Below are 22686 nucleotides of genomic sequence, written 5' to 3' on the forward strand. Positions count from 1 at the left end.
AGGGGCCGGGTGGGCCAGCGTCCGTGTCGGGGGTGACCCAGATTCCCGCCCTGCCGCCCCCAGAACTTCATCACAGCCGAGGAGCTGCGGAGAGAGCTGCCCCCCGACCAGGCCGAGTACTGCATCGCCCGCATGGCCCCGTACCAGGGCCCTGATGCCGTGCCCGGGGCCCTCGACTACAAGTCCTTCTCCACAGCCCTGTACGGCGAGAGCGACCTGTGAGGCCCCCACCGGAGAAACCCTGACCAAACACCCCTCCTCACAGCCTCCAGGAGGGGCTGGGGGAGCTCTTCTGCCCCCCCACCCCCACCCCCCCGCTGCAAGGGCACCCCCTGGCCCCGCTCCTCTGACTCTGTATCTATGCAAAGCACTCTCTGTCAGTCCTTTCTGGGCGGGAGCGGGGTGGGCAGGGAGGGGCTGGGGCAGGCTCTCTCCTCTCTCTTTGTCGGTGGGCCTGGAGGATCTCCCCTCCCCCTGGACGGGGGTGAGGGAGGCTTCCGGGTCAGCGCTTCTGGTCTGGTAAATATATATGATGTGTTGTTTTGTTCTGTTTTTTTAACTCTGTGGAGGGGACAGTGGATCCTCACAGCAAAACAGGCCCCCTCCAAGCCCTAGAAACGCCCACCCCTCACCACCCCCCTGGTCCATTCCTTCTCCCCTGAGGTCCCTTCAAGGCCTCCCACATCCAGGCCAAAGCCCGACGTGCCTTGTCCAGGAACCGCCCGGGCCTGCGATGGGCCCCGCAGAGGGCGCCACAGCCACCCGGCAGGAAAGAGGACCAGCCTGCTCCCTGCTCCCCTGTCCCCTCCCCTCACTTGGCGTCGCCAGGAGATGAGGGGCTTCAGCTCAGTCCCCACTCTTCTGCACCAGGAGTGGGGTTGGGCAGACCAGCCTCCCACCCTCACCCCCAGCCAGCCCCCACCTTGCTTTGTCTGGACCTGCGTATCTCTCAGATTTTCTAAGGACCCCCTCCAACCGCAAAAAAAAAAAAAAAAAAAGAAAAAAAAGAAAAAACATACACACAAAAAACACACACACAAAAAACCACAAAAATCCACAAAAAAACTATGAAAAAAACCTTTCAGAGAATTACTATTTACTTTATTAACTTACGGATTTATTATATAAATATATATTCACCTAGCAGCATATCTTCGCCGCCTCTTGCTCTCATAATGAAGACATAGCTGATTTGCTCCCCTCCCCCAGCCCCTTACTGATTTCTCTGATGTCTGCCGTCGGTGTGGGTCTCTGGGGACCCCCCCGAGGCGGAGGGTGGGCTGCTGGCCTAGCTGCCTGTTAGTGGATGGTTTCACTCCACCACCTCCCCCCCCCCTTTTTTTGAGTTTATTCCGATTGATTATTTTTTTTCTCGGTTTCTGGATAAACCACCCTTCTGGGGACAGGATAATAAAACATGTAATATTTTTAAGAAGGATTCCTACAGTGTCCTCTTTTTCTATCTGTTCTCCACCTCTTAGGAGAGCGATGATAGAGCACCTCTTCCCAGAGTGAGGTGGGGTGTGGGAGTGCCCTGATCCCTGTTCCCATGAGTGTGTGAAAGTAGGAGTGCTGTTGGGGACCCACTCCAGGCCAGGCGCTGTGCTAAGCATGTAACGTGGGCTAACTCGTGCAGCCTGCATGAGAAAGGTGCTGTTACCATGCCCATTTACCAGAGAGGTGCAGTGACTTGCCCGGTGTCACCCAGCTGGTGAGTGGTGGGGCCAGAAGTCAGCTCCAGGTAGGCTGGCTCCCAAGGCCACGCTCTGAATCACTGCTTAACGTCAGGGCATCAGCCCCCTCCCTGTAGAGGAAACCCTGGTCCGGGCTGGGAGAAGGGAAAGGCAGGGCTCCCAGGCTGAGGTCCTAGACGGTGCCCACCTCCATCCACTGGGCAAGAGGAAACAGCAGGCATGAAGCAGGGGACTCCTGACACTCCCGTGCCACCCCTCCCTGCAGCCCAGGCTCACCTGTCTGTGGGTCAGGCAGACGACCCCCTTGCCTCCATCCAGGTGCTGGCTGCAGTGACCTGTCAGAGAGGGGCAGGGTGAGCGCCCACCTCCCTGGTCCCCCTACCATGGAGGCATCCTCCCTCTGTCCCACCAGTGCCAGGGATGACACGGAAGATGCAGGCGAGCTTGGCCGTGCAGGACACGAAGTGCTCAAAGTCCACGCGCAGGCCGCTGTCCCGGTAGTGGCTAGTGAGGGCCTGGGTCAGCTGGAAGCCTGGGGGAGGCCGCCTCTGAGCCTGGGCTGCCCCGGGAGCCCCACCTCAGGGTCATACCCCCCCCCCCGACTCCCCATGGAAGGCAGACACCAGGGGGGCCTGGTCCCACCTCTGCCTCATCCCAGCCCTGAGGCCATGGGCAGCTCCCTTCACTTCTCTGGACTTCAGTTTCCTTCAGTTTCCTTATCTGTCAAATGGGGACTATGATAGCCCTGACCCTATAAGGTCGTGTGGAGATGTTATATGTAGAGAGCTTAGGACAGTGTCTGGCACATCATAACTATGGTATTATTATTCCTTTAAACTCTGCAGGATTTCTGCAAATAGACACTAGAGAATATTTCTGTGCAGCAAAGCATTTTTGTCAGCCCCGTATGGAGTCAATTTCCTGATGCTCCATATCGGGCGATTTCTGGAGTTCAGAAATCACCTCCGATGAGGAATCATCCAACAGAGGCTTTTAAAAGCCAGTCCTTGTGAAACCCCTTACCTAGGTTACCGGGCCCTAGTGACCATGACCTCCTGGTTACCCCTCCCCAGGGCCCCCGTTGTCCCCAGCCACCTGGTGGCCTGCACAGGCTGCACCTCATCTCCTGCTCCCCACCCCCTCCTCTACTTGACCTTGGGCTTTGCCTTGCCTTCTTTGCACTTGATGTTCCCTCCGCCCAGAACACCATGTCCTCTCTCAGCCTGGAGTGTTCCTACTCTGATACACGCCTCCTTCAGGAAGTACTCTCAGATACTCAGCCCCCAGCAAGCAGCATCAAGCTCCTCCTCTGGGGTCCCACAGCTCACGTCCTTGCCCTGACCCCTCTGGGCCTCCACATCCCTGCCCTGAGCCCTCTGGGCTGTCACTGTCTGGTGGCTCTGGCTGCGCCTGCACTGGGCAGGGGAGTGAGTGGTGGGTGAGGTCCGGGAAGGGCTTCTGGTCACCACTGAATCCCCAGCATCAGCCAGCACAGGGCCTGGAGTGGAGCGGGGCTCGGGGTGTTTGTGGGGCAGAGGGTAGGATTGGATCGGAGCAGGTTCTTTCTCCTGTCCGTCCCCCCAGCCCAGGATTGCCCGGGTCTCCGGACCTTGCTCCCAGCTGGCCCGCTCCCTGGTATTCCCTCCACCATGCACACCACCTTTCCCTTGCCTGTCAGCTCCAGGCTCACACACAAGTCCCTGACCCTGGACTTGCCTCTCCCTCCTCCCTCTCATACATATATAAAAATTTTTAAAGAGCTGTCCTCCCAAGGCCTCGTGGGGCTCTCCTGTCTTCCTCCACCGATCTCCTCTCTGACCACCTCCCCCTCCCCACTTGGCTCCAGCCACACTGGCCCCCTGTCCTCATCTCCGTCACTGGGCCCCTCGTTCACTCCGCTGCATCCACACCAGCCTCCTCAGGGCCTTTACACTGACTTTCCCCATCTGGACCGCTCTTCCCCGGAGTCCCCCAGGCTCACTCCCCCTCCTTCCGGTCTCTGTTCACACATCACCCAAGTGAGTCCTTCCCTGACTGCCATGTCTCAACCCACACCTCACCCCCTGCGGGTCCCAGCACCATGGCCTGTTTCCTTTTGCCACCGTAGGACTTCTCACCATCTTTCCTGGACGTTCTGCTTGTTGGGTGTCTGTACCATCAGCACGCCGGCCCCTTAGAGCACTCCTCTGCCTAGACTACCACCAGGCTTGTACCAGGCGCTCGGGCATACCGCGTGAACAGTACAGCCTTCCACCTTCCCCCACCCTCTCTCGCCTCTGCTTCTGCCTACCTGGGACTCTTGTTTCTCAGGCTCACATCTCCCAATCTTCTCTCTGACTCCATCTCCCCCCTGTCTTGAGTTCCCTTCTTTTCCTGCACCTCCCTGCACCTTTGACTTCCCCCCTCAGGGTCTCCTCCTGCCTCTCAGACTCTGGGTCACATCACCCCCAGCCCCCCATCTCCCCATGTCTCACCCTTCCCTTTGCTGTGGCAGATGAGCCCTGGGGTGGGGTGGGGTGGGGGTCTGGGAGTTCTGTGTCTGATCCCAGACCACACCCCATCCGCGCAAGGTCGGGTGGGGGACGGATCACACGCACTTTTCCAGCTGCGTAGCCCAGGGAAAAAGTTGCTCTCTGCCTCTGTTCATTGGCTAGGATTTTTGTGCTCCCACACAAATGGAATGGGGTTTTCTACGTCTCCTGGAAGAACTCAGCCTTTCAGTGGGAGCCTTCCTTTGGGCTCTCTGGCATGTGGTCATGCATGGAATCTGCATTCCCCAGCACTAAACCCTGTGGGCTCCATTCCACAGGCTCCTGCTGGCCACCCTGTGTATTAGCCATTTTACAGAGAGGGAAATGGAGGCTCCAGGCACTCAGGGCCACCCAAGCAGTCCAGGAGTCCAGGACATTCTACCATGAGGTCCTGGGGGCTGGTGCTTCTCAGCCACCAGCTCCCAACCCCCCCTTCCCCTCCCAGGAGGGCCGCACTCCCACCCTCAGTGCCCTCCTCCCCCCATGCAGAGGATTCTCCCCTTTGGGCCTCTCTCAGGGTCACCCATTTCCTGCCAAGAGTGGGCAGCTGAGGTGTGGGCTTTGTGGATGGCAGGGGAGGAGTACAGGGGAGGAGGGGGAGCAGATCCATCCCCAGGATCCCGCAGGACCTCTGTCCATACCCACTGCGTTCAGGGCCAGCCTCAGTTCATAGGAGTTCATGGTTCCAGAGGTGTCCTCATCGGACTTGTCAAATGTGGCCTGGGCAGGGAGGTATTGGTCAGTCCCACCCCCAGGCCCCTGAGCACCCTGAAGGAGGCTGAAAGCAGGTCTCGGAGCCAGACAGCCTGAGTTCCCACCCACAACCCTTTCTTCCTGGCTGCCCTGTGCAAGCAGCTTAACCACTTTGGGTGTCTGTTTCCCAATCAGTAAATTGGGAATAACAGTACCAGCAGTAACAGGGGTGTTGTGAGGACAAGGTGATATTCTAATCACAAAGGGCTTAGTGAGGGCTCAGTGAACAGTGGCTTACCACTTGCAGTGTGGGGAGGCCTGGGACCATCTCCTCCTGACAGGGATTCAGAGGCGGGGGGTGGGGTGGGGGGCGGGGATTATCGCCTCCCAGTGGTAGACAAGCAAAGGCCCCTCAGGTCACACAGCCAGAAGGGGCTGAGCTGGGAGCTGGGAGCTGGGATTCCAACCCAAGATCCAAGTCTGCTCTTGATCCTTGAGCTATTTAGTGCCCCTAGAGGGACAACAAAGGGGTGTATGGGGCAGGGATATCCCAGCCAGATGCCTCCGGGTTGGCATGGTGCGGTCAAGTTCCCCTTCTCCCCTGGGGCCCTGCTAGCCCACAGAGCACCTATGCCCATGTTAGTAAAGGTGCCTCTCCCTCCAGAAGGAGGTGCCCTGCCCAGCCCCCATCTTACCTGCCACTCCAGGAGGTGGCCCCAGAGCTGCTGGAAGTGGCACAGGTCAAGGCTTCGCCCATGCTGGGGACGCGGCATCTCGTTAAGGTCAATGTCCCCAGAAGGGAAGCGGAGGCCATCCTCCCTACCCAGGCAATGCCCCCATCATATACCCCAAAATGCTGCAGCAGCTGCTCACAGGTCCTGAGCCCGATTTCTCTGGGAGTCCGTGCATGGGCCCTGGCTACAGGAAAAAAAAATGGCACTTCCTGCATACTGGCCATCATTGTAAGTGCTAGGGATTATTGTTATCCTCAATAATCCTTTCTGAAACTGAGGTGCAGAAAGCCATGTGACTGCTGGAAACTAGTAGAGCTGGGATTTGAACCCAGGCATGGGGGTCTGGGTCTGTGCTCAGGACAGTTACACTTCCGTAGGGGAAGATGGGCTTATACGTGGCCATGGCCTTGGCCACGGGTCCTATCACAGAACCCACAGGTCTGGCTACAGGGGAGACGCCAGCAGGCTGAGCCCAGGGTTCCCATGGCCTGACTCCCAGAAGCATCGTGGATTAACACACATGGGGGCTATGTGGAGTCCACTCTTGGTCCCCAACTCACCAGGCTCCAGGGCAATGTTTAATAAGGTCTGGAGCTGAGGGGCATTGAGCTCTTCCTCCTGGTAAGGAGAGAGCCGGTTGTGAGCCTGCACTCGGGCAGTTATTCAACAAACAGCCCGGGGCTGCCCAGACAGCATGCTGGGTGGTGCTGGGACACAGCAGGCACTGAGAGAGGCCCAGACCTGCCCTCTCAGAGCTCCTGGTCCAGGAAGGGAGTGAGACCTGTCCCCAGAGTGGTCAGGGCTGCAATGGGGAAGCATTGGGCTGCGGGAGCCCACAGAGGACAAGCAGCTGACCAGCCTGGGGGAGGGTCAGGGCACGTTGGAAAGACAAGGCCTTAGCCTGGCAGGGGTTGTGAAGGGAGAGAAAGCAGTCCAGGGGGAGGGTACAGACTGAGCAAAGGCCCTGAGGCAGGGAAGAGCTGTGAGCATTTTGAGAAAAGAAGCTCATGAGATTTAAGCACAGACAGACTGAGCAATCAAAGCAAAATGAGATGTCTAGGATGAGGGAGAAAGGGAGGGAGGGGTACATGGCGAGGGGAGGGGAGGGAAGGGAAGGGACCCCCTTAGCCCTGCCCCATCTCCTCACCTCTCCTGCCAGCACCTGAAACAGCTGCTCCATCTCTAGCTCCAGGGGAATGTAGGGGACCTGTGGGGTAGGGGGTGTTTAGTTCTGGCCAAGAGGACTCCCGCCCCCCAGCACACACACACACACACACACACACGCACCCCTTTCCAGAGCAGCGTCTCACCATGAGGGCACGCAGGTCGGCGCTGATCACATCATCTATCTCCCTGCAAATTACAGACGGGAGATGGGGGAGGGGAATGCTCACCCCGCGGCTGGGGATATGGGCCGCGCGGGGTCTCAGCTGAGGCTCGGGTGGGGTCTAGGCGGGATCCTGGGGGCGCTGGGCTGACCCAGGCGTGGGGCAGGGGATCCCGGGGCGGAGCAGGGGATCGCGGTTCACACTGCGGTGTGGCGGCGCTCGGAGAGCACGCGCAGCGTGAAGTCGGCCTCGTCGCTGGCGCGGGCGGCTCTAGGTACCACGTCGCGGCCGGCACAGAAGGGCGAGCGGTCGGCGCGGGGAGTCCCACAGTCCCAGCAGCTGGGGGGCAGGGCGGCGTGACCACCGCCGTCCAAGTTCACCCCACCCAGCCTCCGACCCACTGCATCCCCCACACCGCCCTGTCCAAACCCACTGGTCACCCATCACCCCAAGCGCGTCCCAGGCCCCCAGGTTGTCCCAGCCGCTGGGGCTGGCTCAGAGATGGATGGAATCTGGGATCCTATCTGATACCCACCTCCTCTAGGATCTGTAAGAAGGAAGAGCAAGGGGAGTCAGGGCCAGGCGGAGGCAGCCACCCCTCAGAGTCCCCCTGCTCCGGCTCCGTCCACACCCCTCCCTCTCTTTTCTTCCCATCCCACCCCTTCTAAAGCCCCTGCCCCAGGCCTTCCGGACCCCTCCCCCTCCCTCCCATCTGTGCCCTCTGCTTCCCTGTCCCCTCCCTGATCCTCAGCCTTTCCTCCAGCCCTTTCTCTCCTTTCTGAGCCCTCCCTAGCCCTTCAGTGTCTCCTTGACCCCCACCTCCGAGTTCCTCAGCTGCCTCCTGACTCTGACCCTCGGCCCCCATCCTGTACCCCCTCGGATCCCCCCTTTGGCCTCCTGCACCTCCATGCCTCTGTGTTCCCCCCATTGCCTCTTCCAGCCCAGGGTCCCACCTGGAACACATGGAAGCCCACGGTCAGGTATGTGAGGCTCTGGGCCCTCAGGCGCTGCCGGTTGCACTGGATGAGTGACATTAGCACAGTGCATTTGGGGGTGCGCCCCCCACAGTGCGGGGCCCCGCGCCCCTGCTGTCCCCCAGCCCTCCCAGGGCCCCTTGTCCTCCTCCTCCTCATCATCATCAGGCTCCAGCAGCGTCAGCCAGAACTGGGGGTGAGTCCAGGTTTCTAGTAAAGGACAAAGAAACAGGGTTACCCACCCTGCCACGGCCCCCCTTGCTTGCCTTCAGGGGCCCCTCCAGGCCTCACCGGCACCAGGCTGGCCCCCGCCAGAGTTGAAGCCGCGTACCCAGCGGCCTTGGAAGGTGTGGATGTGCCTGCCGCCTCCAGCCGGGCTGGAGACCAGCACCTCGGGGCTCAGCGAGTAGACCTGGATGGTGGCGAAATGGCAGAGGAAGTCCTGCAGCTCCACCCTGGACGGTGGCCGGCAGTCAGACCCTGGCCCGGCCCCCACCCCAAATAGCTCATGACCCCCCAAGTTACAAAGCCCCTAAATTCCTTAAATGTCGCCAAGTACACTTCAGTCCCCCAAATAATACACGTCTCCAGAAATGACCCTCAAATTAGAGCCCTCCAGCTCCCTCAGATTTCTCCAAGTCCTCAGAAATGCCCTACAAATAGCCAAGATCCACAAATATCCCCCAGATATTGTCAAATTGCCTTCAACCCCCAAATATCAAGACCCTCAGATTCTCTATTACCAGTAAGTATCCTTCAGCCCCTCAATGTTCCCAAATCTCAAGAAATGCCCCAGTGTCACCAAGCCTCCCTCAACTGCCCTAAATATTACCCATCCCCCTTCAACCCTCCAAAGATTATTCTGCTTCCAAGTTCCCTAATGTTACTGCTAATTCTAATTCGACTCCCCGAAATAGAACCCAACTCCTGAATTACCACAGATATGCACAGTTTCTCCACGTTAGGACCCACCCCCATGAACTTCTCCCATGTCCCTTCAAGCGGGACTTGCCCCCTCCCTGACGCTGCTGGCCTGGCGCCCCTCCCTGAAGCAGACCGGGGACCCTCCCCCACTCACCAGAACTAGTCATCCTCCTTTTTCACCAGCAAGGCATCTCGCCACTCAGCGGGGAACGCGTCCCAGCGTGGGCAGCTGGGGAGACCAAGGTGTAAGGGGTGGGCAGGTGGGACCGAGCCACCCACCCACCCCAGATCCATCCCACCTGTCACTCCAGGCCCCAGGCCACTCCACTCGGCCCCGTGGGCTCCGCAGCCGCAGCAGACGCACGTTGGTGAAGCCCAGTGACACCTAAGGGAGACGTGGTCAGTGGGGGTTTGGTGCTGGGACACCCCCTGCCAGCCCACCCTGGGGGTTCCTCACCTTGTGTGTGCCTGTGACTGAATATGCGTGTCCCTTCACCAGCCCATCTTCTGTACGGTACTCGCCCTGATCACTCTGGGAAGAGGACAGGACAGTGAGCCATAGCGGGGGACAGGGCTCCCCTCTGCATCCCCACCTCCTTTCACCAAAGCAGGAGTCACCCAGAGCACCTAACTGAAGGGTACCAGGCTCTGAGAGGGGCTGAGAGTTGGCAAGTGAAGGCAAGAGAAGGAGAGAGAGGCAGATGGAGACAAGAGACCAAAACAGATTTAAAGAGAAGAGACATAGGACTTCCCTGGTGGCACAGTGGTTAAGAATCCACCTGCCAACGCAGGGGACATGGGCTCGAGCCCTGGTCTGGGAAGATCCCACATGCGACGGAGCAACTAAGCCCGTGTGTCACAACTACTGAGCCTGTGCTCTAGAGCCCATGAGCCACAACTACTGAACCTGTGCTCCTCAACAAGAGAAACCACCGCAATGAGAGGCCCATGCACCACAATAAAGAGCAGTCTCTGCTCACCGCAACTAGAGAAAGCCCACGCGCAGCAACGAAGACCCAACACAGCCAAAAATAAAAAATATAAATAAATAAATTTATTTTCAAAAAATTTACTAAAAATATAAATAAATAAAGAGGAGAGACATAGAGACACAGGGACAACGAAAGATACAGAACAGAGAGGAAAAGAGGTGGAGAAATGCAAAAGACACTCAGTAACTGAGTAGAGGATTAAATAAATGAATGAACGAATGAGTTAGACTGACTCAGTGAATGAATATGTGATTGGGTCACAGATGGACATATGACCCAAACTGAGCCCATGAAAAATCAGTCCTGAGACTTTTGTTGAAATTCTCAGAAAGAGGCACTTTTTTTTTCACACACACACATCCCCCGGGGGCAGTAGGAAGAACCTGCAGCTGTGGGGCCCACTTTTGTGCCCATGAGAGGAAAGCCTGCCTGTGAGTGAATCTAACCCAGAAGCAAGAATAGAAAAACACATTCGCAACATCCACTAAGCACCTGGATCCAGCTGTACCTGAAGCTTAATTAGTCATGAGAGCAAATAAATGTCCTTTGACTTGCTGGCATTAGATTTGTGAGAGACAATAAGCCAACAGTGAAAGCAGAGGGGAGAAAGACACAGGACGCCACCCCTCTCTAGCTGTGACTGCACTCTGGTCCTGGCGGGGGTCTTCATTGGAGTCTGACTCTCTCACCAGGGCAGTGGCTCCCACGAGGGACTCCTTGGCCAGGGCATGGCGCAGGGTAGAGAAGAGGCCTGGAGTGTCCTGCCTCAGGTAGAGCACATCGCCCACACCGCGTGTGAAGTCCACGAAAGCCTCATTCATGTGGCCGCCCCGCACCACCTCATAGGAGCCATGGAGCCTGTGGGAGCAGGTCTCGGGTGGGGTGTCTGAGGCATGGGCGAGTATCTTGGGCAACCATGGGAATGTGGGGGGCCTCTGTCTCAGGCTGTGAGGTCCCAAGGGCTATCCCCCAAATTTGCAGACTCTTAAGGAGGGTGCACTTGGGAAGCCCTGGGAAATTTGGCTGGTGCCTCCTGGGGCCACCAGGACTGCGTGATTTGGGGGTCACAGAAGAGCTCTGTCAGAATTCTGGGCATCCTGGGGGCTGTGTCTGACACTTTGAGTCTGTGGGAGATGTCTGCTTTGGGGGGTGATCCCTGTGGGGTTTGTCAGGGATTTCAGAGCTGCAGAATGGGGAAAAGTGAAGATTTAAGGGTCCCAGGGATTACACCCAATATTTTGGAGGTGTCTTGGGTTTCTCAAGGGATCAGGAGAGATTGTCTGAGATTACAGGTCCCCCAAGGGGACTGCTTAGATTTGGTGACTCCGGGGCCTGATACGAGATTTCAGTCTCCTTCAGAATTAAGAGTGTTCAGTGGGTATCTAGGAATATTTTGTGTGAAATATCAATGGAGGGGGACTTCCCTGGTGGTCCAGTGGTTAAGCCTCTGTGCTCCCAATGCAGGGGGCGCGGGTTCAATCCCTGGTCAGGGAACTAAGATCCAGCATGCCACAAGGCACGCCCCCCCCAAAAAAATCAGGGAGGCGTTTATGATTTGGAGGTCCTCAGGCCATGGTATGACATGAGGGTCCTGTGGGCTGTACCTTGGTTTGGGATCTTTGGCGGGGTGTCTAGGGGATCCCAGAAGTCGGGGGTTTCCGGTGTCCCCTGTGGCTTGGGGCTTGCTGGCTGGGACTTGGGGCTGCCACTGGTGGCGTCGGGGTCCTTACTTGGCGTAGGCCTGTTCCAGGAGTGGGTCCCAGAACTCGTTCCACTGACCCGGGCACACGAACATCAGCTTCCCCTCATGCACAGGCAGCCTGTCGTCCACCACGACGTCCACCCAGCAGCCAAACTGCCAGAGCTGGTGGGAGAAGGAGAGGGGCCTGGGCTCGGCTTCCCACCTCCAACCCTGCTGGGGCCCAACCTCTGACGCCTGACCCTGCTGTACCAGTCCGGGAATTACAGCCCCAAGGGGACAGTGTCAACTATGAAATCCATGTCACCCTGGGGGAAACTGAGGCATGAACAGAGGAACCGAGCTTTACCTGGAAGTGGAAGACGCCTGCGTAGCCATCTTGGAAGCCCTGTCCCGGGGGGACCACCTGGGACAGGAGTCGTGGGTACAGAGTGATGGAGGCAGCCGCTGCAAGAAACCAGCAGTTACCTGGCAGGAAAGGCTGGGACTGGGGGAGGGTGGAAAGAGGGAGACCGAGGCACCAGGAGAGGAGAGCCTGAGAGGGAGAGGGAGGGGCAGGGGGAGGCTGAGGGCGGAGCTGTCGGGGTCCCCACTGCAACCTGCCAGATCTGGGGGCTCAGCATGGGTTCAGTGGTCTCACCCAGACTCCCCTGACACATGTCTGTTCGGCTCATGTCCTCACAGATGAACTGGGGCTCAGCGCAAAACTCCTGGGGGAGATGGGGGAGTCCAGATCTCAGCCAGGAAGGGGAGGGAGGGAGCAGCTGGGGGTCAGATGCCTGGGCCCCCTCCTGCCCTCGCGGCTCTGGAGTAATGAGCGCCTCCAACCCCATGAGAGGCTTGTAAAACCTGTGGGCAGCCGTTTGGCTTCCCTGGGCCTCCCCTGACCCAGGATTGCTGAACCTGAGCTGGTCCCACAGTGACACCTCCTCCCTCAGACCAGGAGCCCAGCCCCCATCCACACATTACATGGGGCCTCTTCCATTCCACCCCTTTGGCCTTCTCCAAGTCGGGCCCCAGCTGGTCATAGCCAAGGGCATCAGGGCCAGCAGGGAAGTAGGGATCTCGGAACAGGATCCCCTCATCCAGGCAGGCTGCTTGGATTGCTTTGTAGTTCTGGCCCCGAAAGGGCTTTGGGCCCTTGGTTCCAGGCCCTGCCTCCTCGTTCACCAGCTGGATGGTGACTCTCTTGCTGCCATACGCCATCCAGACACTGTGGGCTCACAGGCCGGCTCCAGGCCCTCCCTTTAATCTCCTGAGTCATGGGGGTGGGGCCTTCCCTCCATCTGAGCCCAGATGGGGGTCTTTAGGCAGAGAGGAACCTTCCCTCGTTAATACTAATTGATGGTTTGGGGTGCCGGGGAGCAAGGATGCCTCTTCAGTGTTTTCCTCCTCAGGGCGTGGGGCCTTCAGTTGTGGCCAGGGTAGCAGCTTAATGGGCTTGGCCAGCAGCAGGAGGGAAGGTGGGCAGAGCTGACGGAGGACTGGCTGCTGCTGTGGGAGTGCCTAGAAGGAGGTCAGTGTGGGCGCTGCATCTCTGCCAGCTTGTCCCTGCAGGCCTCCCTCTGTGGGTTTGAGGAGGGCAGGGATGGGGAGAGAGGCATCTTTTTTTTTTTTTTTTTTTTAGTGCCTTTGATCTGCCTTTTTTATAGCCTGCTTTATCCTGGAGGGAGTCATCTTTACTGCTGTTCTCTCTGTCTCTGTCTCTGTCTCTCCATCTGACAGTTTCTCTCTCTGCCTGCCATTGTTATCTCTCTTCTCTATCTTGACCTCACTGTCTCTGTCCATCTCTCTCGTCTCCTTTTGTCTTTCTCCATTTTTTGTTTATCTGAATCTGTGTCTCTTTCTGTATCTCCCGCTGTCTTCATCTCTCTCTTTCTTTTTTTTTTTGGCCGGGCTGCACCGCATGTGGGATCTTAGTTCCCAACCAGGGATTGAACCCACACCCCCTGCATTGGAAGCGTGGAGTCTTAACCACTGGACCGCCTGGGAAGTCCCTCCATCTCTCTCTCTTTTTTTTTTTTTTTTTGAGGTACGCGGACCTCTCACTGCTGCGGCCTCTCCCGTTGCGGAGCACAGGCTCCAGACACGCAGGCTCAGCGGCCATGGCTCACGGGCCCAGCCGCTCTGCGGCGTGTGGGATCTTCCCGGACCGGGGCATGAACCCGTGTCCCCTGCATTGGCAGGCGGACTCTCAACCACTGCACCACCAGGGAAGCCCCATCTCTCTCTTCATATCTCTTCCTGTGTCTCTTTTTCTCTCTGTATCTGTCTTGTGGATGCCTCACTGTCTGTCACTCTCCATTTTTCTCCCTGTCCCTGTAACTCCTCAGTCACCCAAAGTGGGACCCCCATCTCTCCCCTCCCTGACAAGGCAGACCTCAGCCTGGTCGCCCCAGGCAGAGCTGACCATGGAGGGGCTGCTCTGCACCTACCTGTCCTGGGCTGGGGCAAGGCCCACCGGTGACTATGACACCCCATCCTGCCCACCTGTGGCTCAGGGTTCGGTAGAATAGTATTTCCCCAAAAGGATGCTGGAGCTGATTCTGGTGGTGGAGCGGCTGGAAGAAGGACCTTGGTTCTTGTCTTCTTTGAAGAAAGAATTCAGCAAAGAGACAAAGATTATGAAAAAGATAAAAGTGTTTATTAGCAGCAAAGTACACATGGCAGAGCAACAGAGGCTGCACACAGTAGGGGCATCTTAGGTTGCTTTTATAGGGGCACTTTTCCGGGCTTTTTTTCTGACCAATAATCTCCATATTTGGTCCTGGTGCGGGCACCAATCTCTCAGCCAAGATGGATTCCAGCTGGCATCTTCTCCCTCCTTTTGCCCTTCTCCTAGACTGAGGGCCTTTTCTGCACGTGTTTTGGGCTGGAAAATCAACAAGAATGTGCCCAATCAGGGCCCAATACCTCCGCTGGTATCCCATCTCGAAGCAGCAGGAGACCAGCTGCAACTGCTCATCCAGGGGCCTATCTCCTACCTCAAATCCCTCCTGAGAGATGTGGACCCAAAAAAATCTTATTGGAAGGATGAAGGGCAATGGTTCATCTTCTGTAGCTTCTTCAGGCTGACATTGGGTTCATAGACCCTACCTAATCGGGGCCATGGAACTCTTACCTTGCCTTGTTAGGGGCCCCAGGGCAACTTCTCCTGTTATTCCGGCAGGACTGGTTTCAGGCAGTGGATGGAATCCCTGCATCACCATCATCTTGAATTGCTGTAACCTGGAAAAAGCAAAGTTAACAAGCAGATTAAAGAGGCAAGAGCTGAAGATCAGCCTTCAAGTCGGCCCTTGCTTTTCCCATTGATCTGCCTTAGCCAGGGTCAAGATAAAGGGCTGCCCTAGGCCCACCCTTAACCCTAATATAGCCCCAAGGGAGCCCAGAAGGTGTCTCACCAGTAGTAGGGTAGGACACTCAGGAACAACTAGAAAGGCATGTGAGATCAAACACTGTTCAAACTGGCTAAGTGAGAGGCCCAGGGAAGTAATGCGCTCAAGGCTTTCTGTCAACACCAGTTAACTGTGCAACTTTTAGAGGAAAGAGGCCCAGCATGAGAAATCAAGACAGAATAAGTGGCTCCCGTATCAATTTTAAAAGTCGATCTTCTTACCTGCCACATCAAGGACCACCTGGGGTTCCTTGACAGAGATAGACAGCTCGTGAGGGGGCATGGGGGAGCCGCCAGAATCCCCGGGACCGCCTCAGTTGTCCAGCATGGCCATCCGGAGCAGGAGCCCCCTTTCCCCTTCAGAACTGAGGGCACGCCCATTTCCAGAGACCGGTCTCTTTGCAGACTGGGCATGGCCTGGGGGCGCTCCTGGCATTTACAGGCCCAGCGGCCAGTTGACTTACATTTGAAGCATTCCCTCTTGTTGGTTTTACCTCGAGACTGATGGTTGAAACTCCTTGTCCCCTTTGGGTTGCCCTGAGGTTGCCAGGCATGGCTGATAGCAACTGTTACCTGTTTAGCTTGAGCCTTGGCCTGCCTTTTCTCACATTGAGCTCCTCCTGAATTTGATCTCGATTATTAAATACCCCAAAGGTCACCTCTAAGAGTTGGTGCATAGGGGTTTGTGGGCCTAACTGTCACTTTTGGAGTTGTCACCTAATATCTGGGGCAGACCGACAAAATGTTGGCCCAGCAGAGCTTGACCCCCGGGAGTGGAGGGGTCTATGTTAGTAAATTTTCTAAAATTTACTAAAACCCTGAACCTCCACAAGCCGTCCCTGAAAGAGAGTTGGGTTTTCTTCTTTCTCTTGGGTCACTTCCCTGACCTTTTCATAGTTAACTGGCTTTCTGATGCACCTTCTCATTCCTTCTTCTTCTTCTTTTTTTTTTTTTAATATTTATTTATTTATTTGTCTGCGCTGGGTCTTAGTTGCTGCATGCGGGATCTAGTTCCCTGACCAGGGATTGAACCCGCGCCCCCTGCATTGGGAGCACGGCGTCTTAACCACTGGACCACCAGGGAAGTCTCCCTCATTCCTTCTAATAGGCATTGGACCATGTGGTTCCTGGCCTTCATTCCCCCGCAGGGAATTATAATCCCAAGTGGGCTCCTGATTTGGGACTGCATCCTCACCCACATCATAAACGTGAGGTTGGTCCCTGGTGAGCTGATCAGCGTGCCCCTGGACTGCTGTCTAAATCCTGTGTTTCTTCTCATGGATACAGCTGGTAGATAGCACTATTTGGACATCCTTCCAAGTTAAATCAAAGTCCAGGGTTAGGGGTTGAAATCCTTCAGTAAATCTACTAGGGTCTTCAGAAAATCATCCCAGCCTTTGTTCGCATTGGCCTAAGTCAGCAGAAGGGCACAGGTACTCTGATTGTGCCTTCGCCATTGGCCACTTCTCTAAGAGGGCATATTCTCCCTGATCCTGGGTGATAGGAGTCCCACTATGGGTTACCTCAGCAGGACTAGCCTTTTCATCCTGGGGTACCGGTGCGGATAAAAGAGCATAGGGAGGTAGGATTTGGGATTGGTCAGGGGGATACAGGGTAGGAGAGGCTCAGTTTCCTCCCTGAGAGTGGGGGGTGGGTGTTTAAAAGAGGATTGTCTAAAATGGAGGAAAGTACACACTGAAGAAACAAAGTACGTGTGGCAGGGCACACAGGCAAACTCAGAGTGAGTTGCAAGCAATAGGGGTGGCTTAGGTCGCTCATATAGGGGCAGTTTTCTGGGTTGTTTTTCTGGCCAATCATCCCCATACTTTGTCCTGTAGTGGGCACCCATCTCTCAGCCAAGATGGATTCCAGCTGGCATCTTCTCCCTCCTTTTGTCCTTCTCCTAGACTGAGGGCTTTTTCTGCACATGTGTTGGGCTGGGAAATCCACAAGAATGCACCCAATCAGGGCCCAATGCTCCCGCTGGTATCCCATCTCAAAGCATCAGCAGGAGACCAGCTGCAGCTGCTGAGTCTGGGGCCTATCTATCTCCTACCTCAGAGCCATTGGAAGAAATGGGAGAAAGAAGTTTCAAGTGGCCGAAACTCACCAGTTTTCATCCCCACAGCCCTTCCACACTGAGCAGGGGGGGTCTCCTGCCCCAGCAGAGCCTTGTCTCCTCTGTGATACTAGATGTCCCTCAGCCCTCTGGGATCTTTCCCTCCAGATGGACCAACAGATATTGTCTGTGCCTCCCGGCTGTGTGGCCACAAAAAGGAGGTTATAAACAGGTTTTCTTCTTACAGAATTGCAAAGACCAACCCTCCATGTGAGGCAGGTGACAGGGTTAGGAGTCAGAGGGCCTGGGTTCAAATGTCAGATCTGCCACTTAGAACTGTGTGTCGTGGGCAAGTCACTTATCCTCTCTGTGCCTCAGTTTCCTCATCTTTACAATGGGGGCAATAATAAGACCTACCTCTGGGTAGTGTTGTGAGAAACATATGAGTTGATATGTGGGACATGTTCAGAACAGTGCCCGACACACAGTAGTTGCTCAATGAACGTTCTATGTCATGACTACGTCCTGTGATCCCATCTATGGTCACCTATCACCACCGGCTCTGGCTGCTGTCTCTGCCATTTCTATAGTCACTTCCACCATCCCATTATCTGTTCTCCATGTTCTCACCCCGCGAGGTCACAGCCCTCTCCCCTTTATTTGCCCCAAAGTACCACTAACAGTAGGAGGAAGCTTTTAGTAAAACCTGACTGACATCTTGCAATGATGTAAAAATCTTGTCAGATGCCCTCGCCTCCTTCCTGCCCCTTCCCCGGCCTCTCCTGCAAGGCCCCTCCAGGCTGCTGCTCTTCCTAGCTGCCTGCCGGCTGCCATGCTTCAGGGCTCTGCCCACATCCCACAAGCAAGTGTTCTCTTGATTATCACTCCCCACATCGCTCCTTGAATCCGGAGTCCCAAATACGCTTTCCCCAGCCAAGGTAAGAAGAACGCATTGATGTTACTGTAGTAGATGCTTTGTGAGCCCAGCACCCCCGACCTCTTTCTGGAATCAGCACCCCCATTATGTTTTGGGGACCCAGGGATCCCTCATTCTCAAGCCCTGTGGCTCTGGTAGGGCTGGCCCCTCCCTGCAGCTCCAGGGAAGTGCATGTGACTCAGAACAGCCAATCAGAGCACCTCAGCCCCTGGTCACGCCCCTCGGTCACACCCCTTGTTCAGTACCTGGGAGTCAGGACAGGGCTTCTATTTCCCTGAGGCCACTAAGCGGACGGACGGGATGTGAGCCCCGAGTGGCTCAGCTCTACCTTGGCCGTGTAGTCCGGAGACCCTGCCTGAGAGTGAGGACAACGCTGAGGGAAGCAGAGCCAGAGACAAAATTCCCGCGAGCAGACAACTCCTCAGTGGGGTGTGCTCAAAACCAGACTTTTACATTAATGGAGTCAATAATTCTCCTCTCTTTTTCCCATTTAAAAAAAAGTTATTTATTTATTTATTTATTTATTTATTTATTTATTTATTTATTTATGTCACCAGCAGCCAAAAGAAACCTTCCTAATTCAGTTGGCATGATCTCTGCAGCGGTGCGCTAGCCGGAATGTGGAGGACATCAATTCCCTGTGGAGTAAGGAATCCTTCACTGTCATGGAGTAAGGGGTCTGGTGCCAGTTACTCGGCTTCTACTCCTGCTTCCTTACCTAACCAGCAAAGTAGAGTGTTCCTGTTTCACCAAGTTAAGGCTGCACTTGAGTCAAATTTAAAAAGAAATATTTTTTTTTGCCTGAAATGCTATCATGAAAATGAAAAGACCCACCAGAGAGAGCGGATATTTGTTACACATATAATAACAAATGCTTACTATTTACCGAGCACTTGCTGTGACTGTGCACAAGAGATCATAAATATGATCTGGCAGCTCTGGCAGCTATAGCAAAGACCACAGACTAGGGGCTCAAACAACAGATGATTATTTCTCAGTTCTGGAGCCTTGAAGTCCCAGATCAGGATGTCAGCATGGTCAGGTTCTGCTGAGAGCTCTCTTCCAGGCTTGCAAATGGCCATCTTCTTGGTGTATCTTTCCGTGGCAGAGAGAGAGCTCTGGTGTCTCTTCCTCTTCTTTTTTATTTATTTTTTTTCATTTGGAAGATCTATAGTTTTTCACTATATTTAATTCTATGTCCCATCTGTTGTTTTTTTTTTTTCTTTTTTGGGGATCTTAATTCCCCGACCAGGGATTGAACCCAGACCCCGGCAGTGAAAGTGCTGAGTCCTAACCACTGGTCCACCAGAGAATTCCCTCTCTTCCTCTTCTTATCAGGGCACTAATTCCATCATGGGGACCCCCACCCTTATGATTTCATCTAAACCTAATTACCTCCCAAAGGCCCCACCTCTAACTACCACCACATTGGTGGTTAGGGCTTCAACATATGAATTGGTGGGGAGGGGTACAAACATTCAGCCCATAGCAAAAGGTAAGGTTTATAGTGACCCCATTTTACAGATGAGGAAACTGAGATACAGGGAAGTGTGGTGTTGTGCCCATGCTCTCACAGTTGCACACTCAGGATTTGAATCTGGTGGTCTGGCTTACTGATTATACTATACTGCTTCTCAAAAGGTCAGTATTCAAAATATACAAAGAGCCCCTGTAAATAAACAAGTTGACTCAATAGGAAATGGGCAAAAACATGAATAAGCAGTTACCAAATAAGCAGCATGGCCAATAAGCATATGCTAATATGCATATGCTAAGAAATGCTAATTAGAACCATATGAAATACCATTATCCTGCTAGATGAGGAAGAAAGTTAAGAAGTCTGAAAATATCAAGTGTTGACAAGGATGTGGAGCAACAGAAGTGCTGATGGAGAGGTGTAACTTGGTACAGACACTTTAGAAGACAATTTGGCATCACTCAGCAAATGCCTATGCTATAACCCAGCAATTCCACTCCCAGGTATACGTATCCTAAAGAAACGCATGTGACATGTATCCCAGGAGACCTGTTCAAAAACGTTCATAGCAGCATGGTTTGTAATAGCAAAAACCTGAAAACATCTCAAATATCTTTTGTCAGCAAAATGAGAAAATTGCGTCATATTCATACAAGGGAAGACTACACAGAAGTGAAAATTGCATGAACTGCAGATACAGCATGGGTGATTCTCAGAAACATAATGTTCAGTGAAAAAGCAAGCCTCAGAAGAATACCCACAGTATGATACTGTTCTCTAAAAAGTACTTTTTGTTACAGAAAATTTAAAACACAAACAAAAGCAGACTGAAGGATATAATGAACCCTCGTATCTTGATCAGCCAGACTCAACAATATTTTTACCTCAAATCCAGCTTCACTTCTACCCCACTCCTCTTGTATAATTTTGAAGCAAATCCCAGACATCATTTCATTTCCTTAGTAAATATTTCAATGTATTCTTCTAAGATAAAAACTCTTAAAGAAAACCATAACCTGAATACCATTGTTACACCAAGAAAATTAACAATAATTCCTTAATATCATCAAATATCCACTTTTCCAATTGTCACATAAATGTAATAAAATTATTAGTAGTTTATTTGGATCAGGACCCAAATAAGGTAGATTCACTGAAGTTGATTGACATGCCTCTTAAATCGCTTTTAATCTGTAGGTTTCTTTTTTCACCTTACAGAAAATGATGACAGTTTACTAGATTCTTATACACTACTCAAACAAGGGTGGAAAGTGTCTAAATACTTTAGTCAACACTGCAAGCTACCAATTTCATCAATAACAGGCCATTTTTAACACCCACTATGTTAACTATTAATAAGCCACTCAATACGCGAATGAAAAGCCATTTCTAACATTCATCATGCTAATTAGTGAAGTCTCTGGTGTTTCTCAAAGATAGTTGAAGCCCTTGAGGTAACTGCCTATTTGGCTTTTGATCAGATGCTGGCTGACTCTTCTGGAAGTGTGTATTCCAGCTTAGGCCAACTGATGGGCCCTGGAGTTTAACTTAAATGACACATATATTTAAATCACCCTGTGTCTTAGAGTGAGTTCCTTAAAAACAGACTCCAAGGGACTTCCCTGGTGGTCTGGTGGTAAAGAATCTGCCTTCCAATGTGGGGGACACAGGTTCAATCCCTGGTCAGGGAGCTATGATCGCACATGCTGCAGGGCAACTAAGCCCGTGCACCGCAACTACTGAGCCTGCACTGTAGAGCCCACAAGCCACAGCTACTGAGCCCGTATGCCACAACTACTGAAGCCCACGTGAACCGCAACCCTTACATCACACCATACAAAAAATTAACTAAAAATAGATCAGAGACCCAAGCATATGTGCTAAAACTATAAAACAGCTAGAAGGAAACATTTTAAAAATTGTGACCCTAGGTAGACAAAAATTTCTTTTTTTTCTTTTTTCTTTTTCTTTTTGCCCATGCCGAGAGGCTTGCAGCATCTTAGTTCCCGCACCAGGGATTGGACCTGGACCTTGGCAGTGAAAGTGCCGAGTCCTAACGACTGGACCGCTAGGGAATTTCCGAAGGTTTCTTAAATAGGACACAAAGGCACACACCATAACAGAAAAAAAAAAAAAAAAAACTGATATGGTGGAATTCATCAATTAAACACTTCTGCTCTGAGAAAGGCACAGTTTAAAAAATGAAAAAAAATTAGTCTTTTGTTTTTAGTCTGTGTTTACATAGAGGAAAATACATATTACAAATTCACAATACATATATTTGGCAAAGGACTATATCCAGAAAATATAAAGAACTCATAACCCAATAATAAGAAAACAAACAATCTAATTAAAACAGGGGGCTTCCTGGGTGATGTAGTCGTTAAGAATCCGCCTGCCAATTCAGGGGACATGGGTTCGATCCCTGGTCCAGGAAGATCCCACATGCCGCGGAGCAACTAAGCCCGTGTGCCACAACTACTGAGCCCTCATGCCACAATTACTGAAGCCCACACACCTAGAGCCCATGCTTCACAAGAGAAGCCACCGCAATGAGAAGCCCGCGCACCACAACAAAGAGTAGCCCCTACTCGCCGCAACTAAAGAAATCCCGGGTTCAGCAACAAAGACCCAGTGCAGCCCTAAATAAATAAATAAATAAATAGGGAATGTGTGTGTGTGTATATATATATAACTGAATCACTTTGCTGTACAGCAGTGATTAACACAATACTGTAAATCAACTATACTTCAATAAAAAAGTTTAAAATTTTTTTAAAATAAAAAATATTGTCTTTCTATAAATGAAAAAAAAGTATCTCAGAGAGTCATTTTAAGGATTGAACAAATGGTTAGCACAGTGACTAACACATAGTAGGGACTCAGGAAATGTTAGCTAAATAGGTATATAAATATATACATTCCAATTTTCCACAAAGTGTACAATGTAGATAAATTATTATATAAAAATGACTAGAAAGAAACACACTAATATATTGAGTGATTATTTCAGAGTGGTAAAATTGTGGGTGATTTAAAAATTCTTATTCAAAACTGTACAATCAGTGTGCATATATTTTCCTTCTTTTTTATGCATATATTTTCTAATCACAGTGGAGATTATAAAAAAGGTACAAGCTTTGGGCTGTTGTAGGTAGGTACAAGGAAACTCACTGAAGTGTAGTTTGTATGTAGGAGACGATATGACACCAGTAGACATCCAGCGGGTTCAAGTGACTTTAGTTGTGTT

General features: G+C 53.0%; 2 protein-coding genes across 2 annotated transcripts in view; one reads left to right on the forward strand and one right to left on the reverse strand.

Annotated features, from left to right (window-relative positions):
• The window catches only part of ACTN4 (actinin alpha 4), a 72826-nt gene extending 71391 nt beyond the window's left edge, over positions 1–1435 (forward strand). The window contains exon 21 of the mRNA XM_081215838.1: positions 64–1435. Coding sequence (XP_081071964.1) covers positions 64–222 — 159 coding nt within the window. The 3' untranslated portion in view covers positions 223–1435. The remainder of the gene's footprint in view (positions 1–63) is intronic.
• Positions 1436–1656: 221 nt separating this feature from the next.
• Positions 1657–12912, reverse strand: CAPN12 (calpain 12). The gene is given in 22 exon segments (XM_081216028.1): positions 1657–2029; positions 2122–2253; positions 4867–4945; positions 5614–5676; positions 5766–5836; positions 6213–6270; positions 6800–6859; positions 6963–7005; positions 7182–7399; positions 7516–7527; positions 7934–8044; positions 8046–8164; positions 8246–8409; positions 9033–9037; positions 9041–9107; positions 9178–9263; positions 9336–9410; positions 10560–10728; positions 11601–11734; positions 11919–12037; positions 12210–12279; positions 12539–12912. Coding segments are annotated over 22 exon segments (2337 nt in total). The 5' UTR covers positions 12776–12912; the 3' UTR covers positions 1657–1784.
• Between the last annotated feature and the right edge of the window lie 9774 nt (positions 12913–22686).

This window comes from Mesoplodon bidens, assembly GCF_964165515.1.
Source record: "Mesoplodon bidens genome assembly, chromosome: 18".
NCBI lineage: Eukaryota > Metazoa > Chordata > Mammalia > Artiodactyla > Ziphiidae > Mesoplodon > Mesoplodon bidens.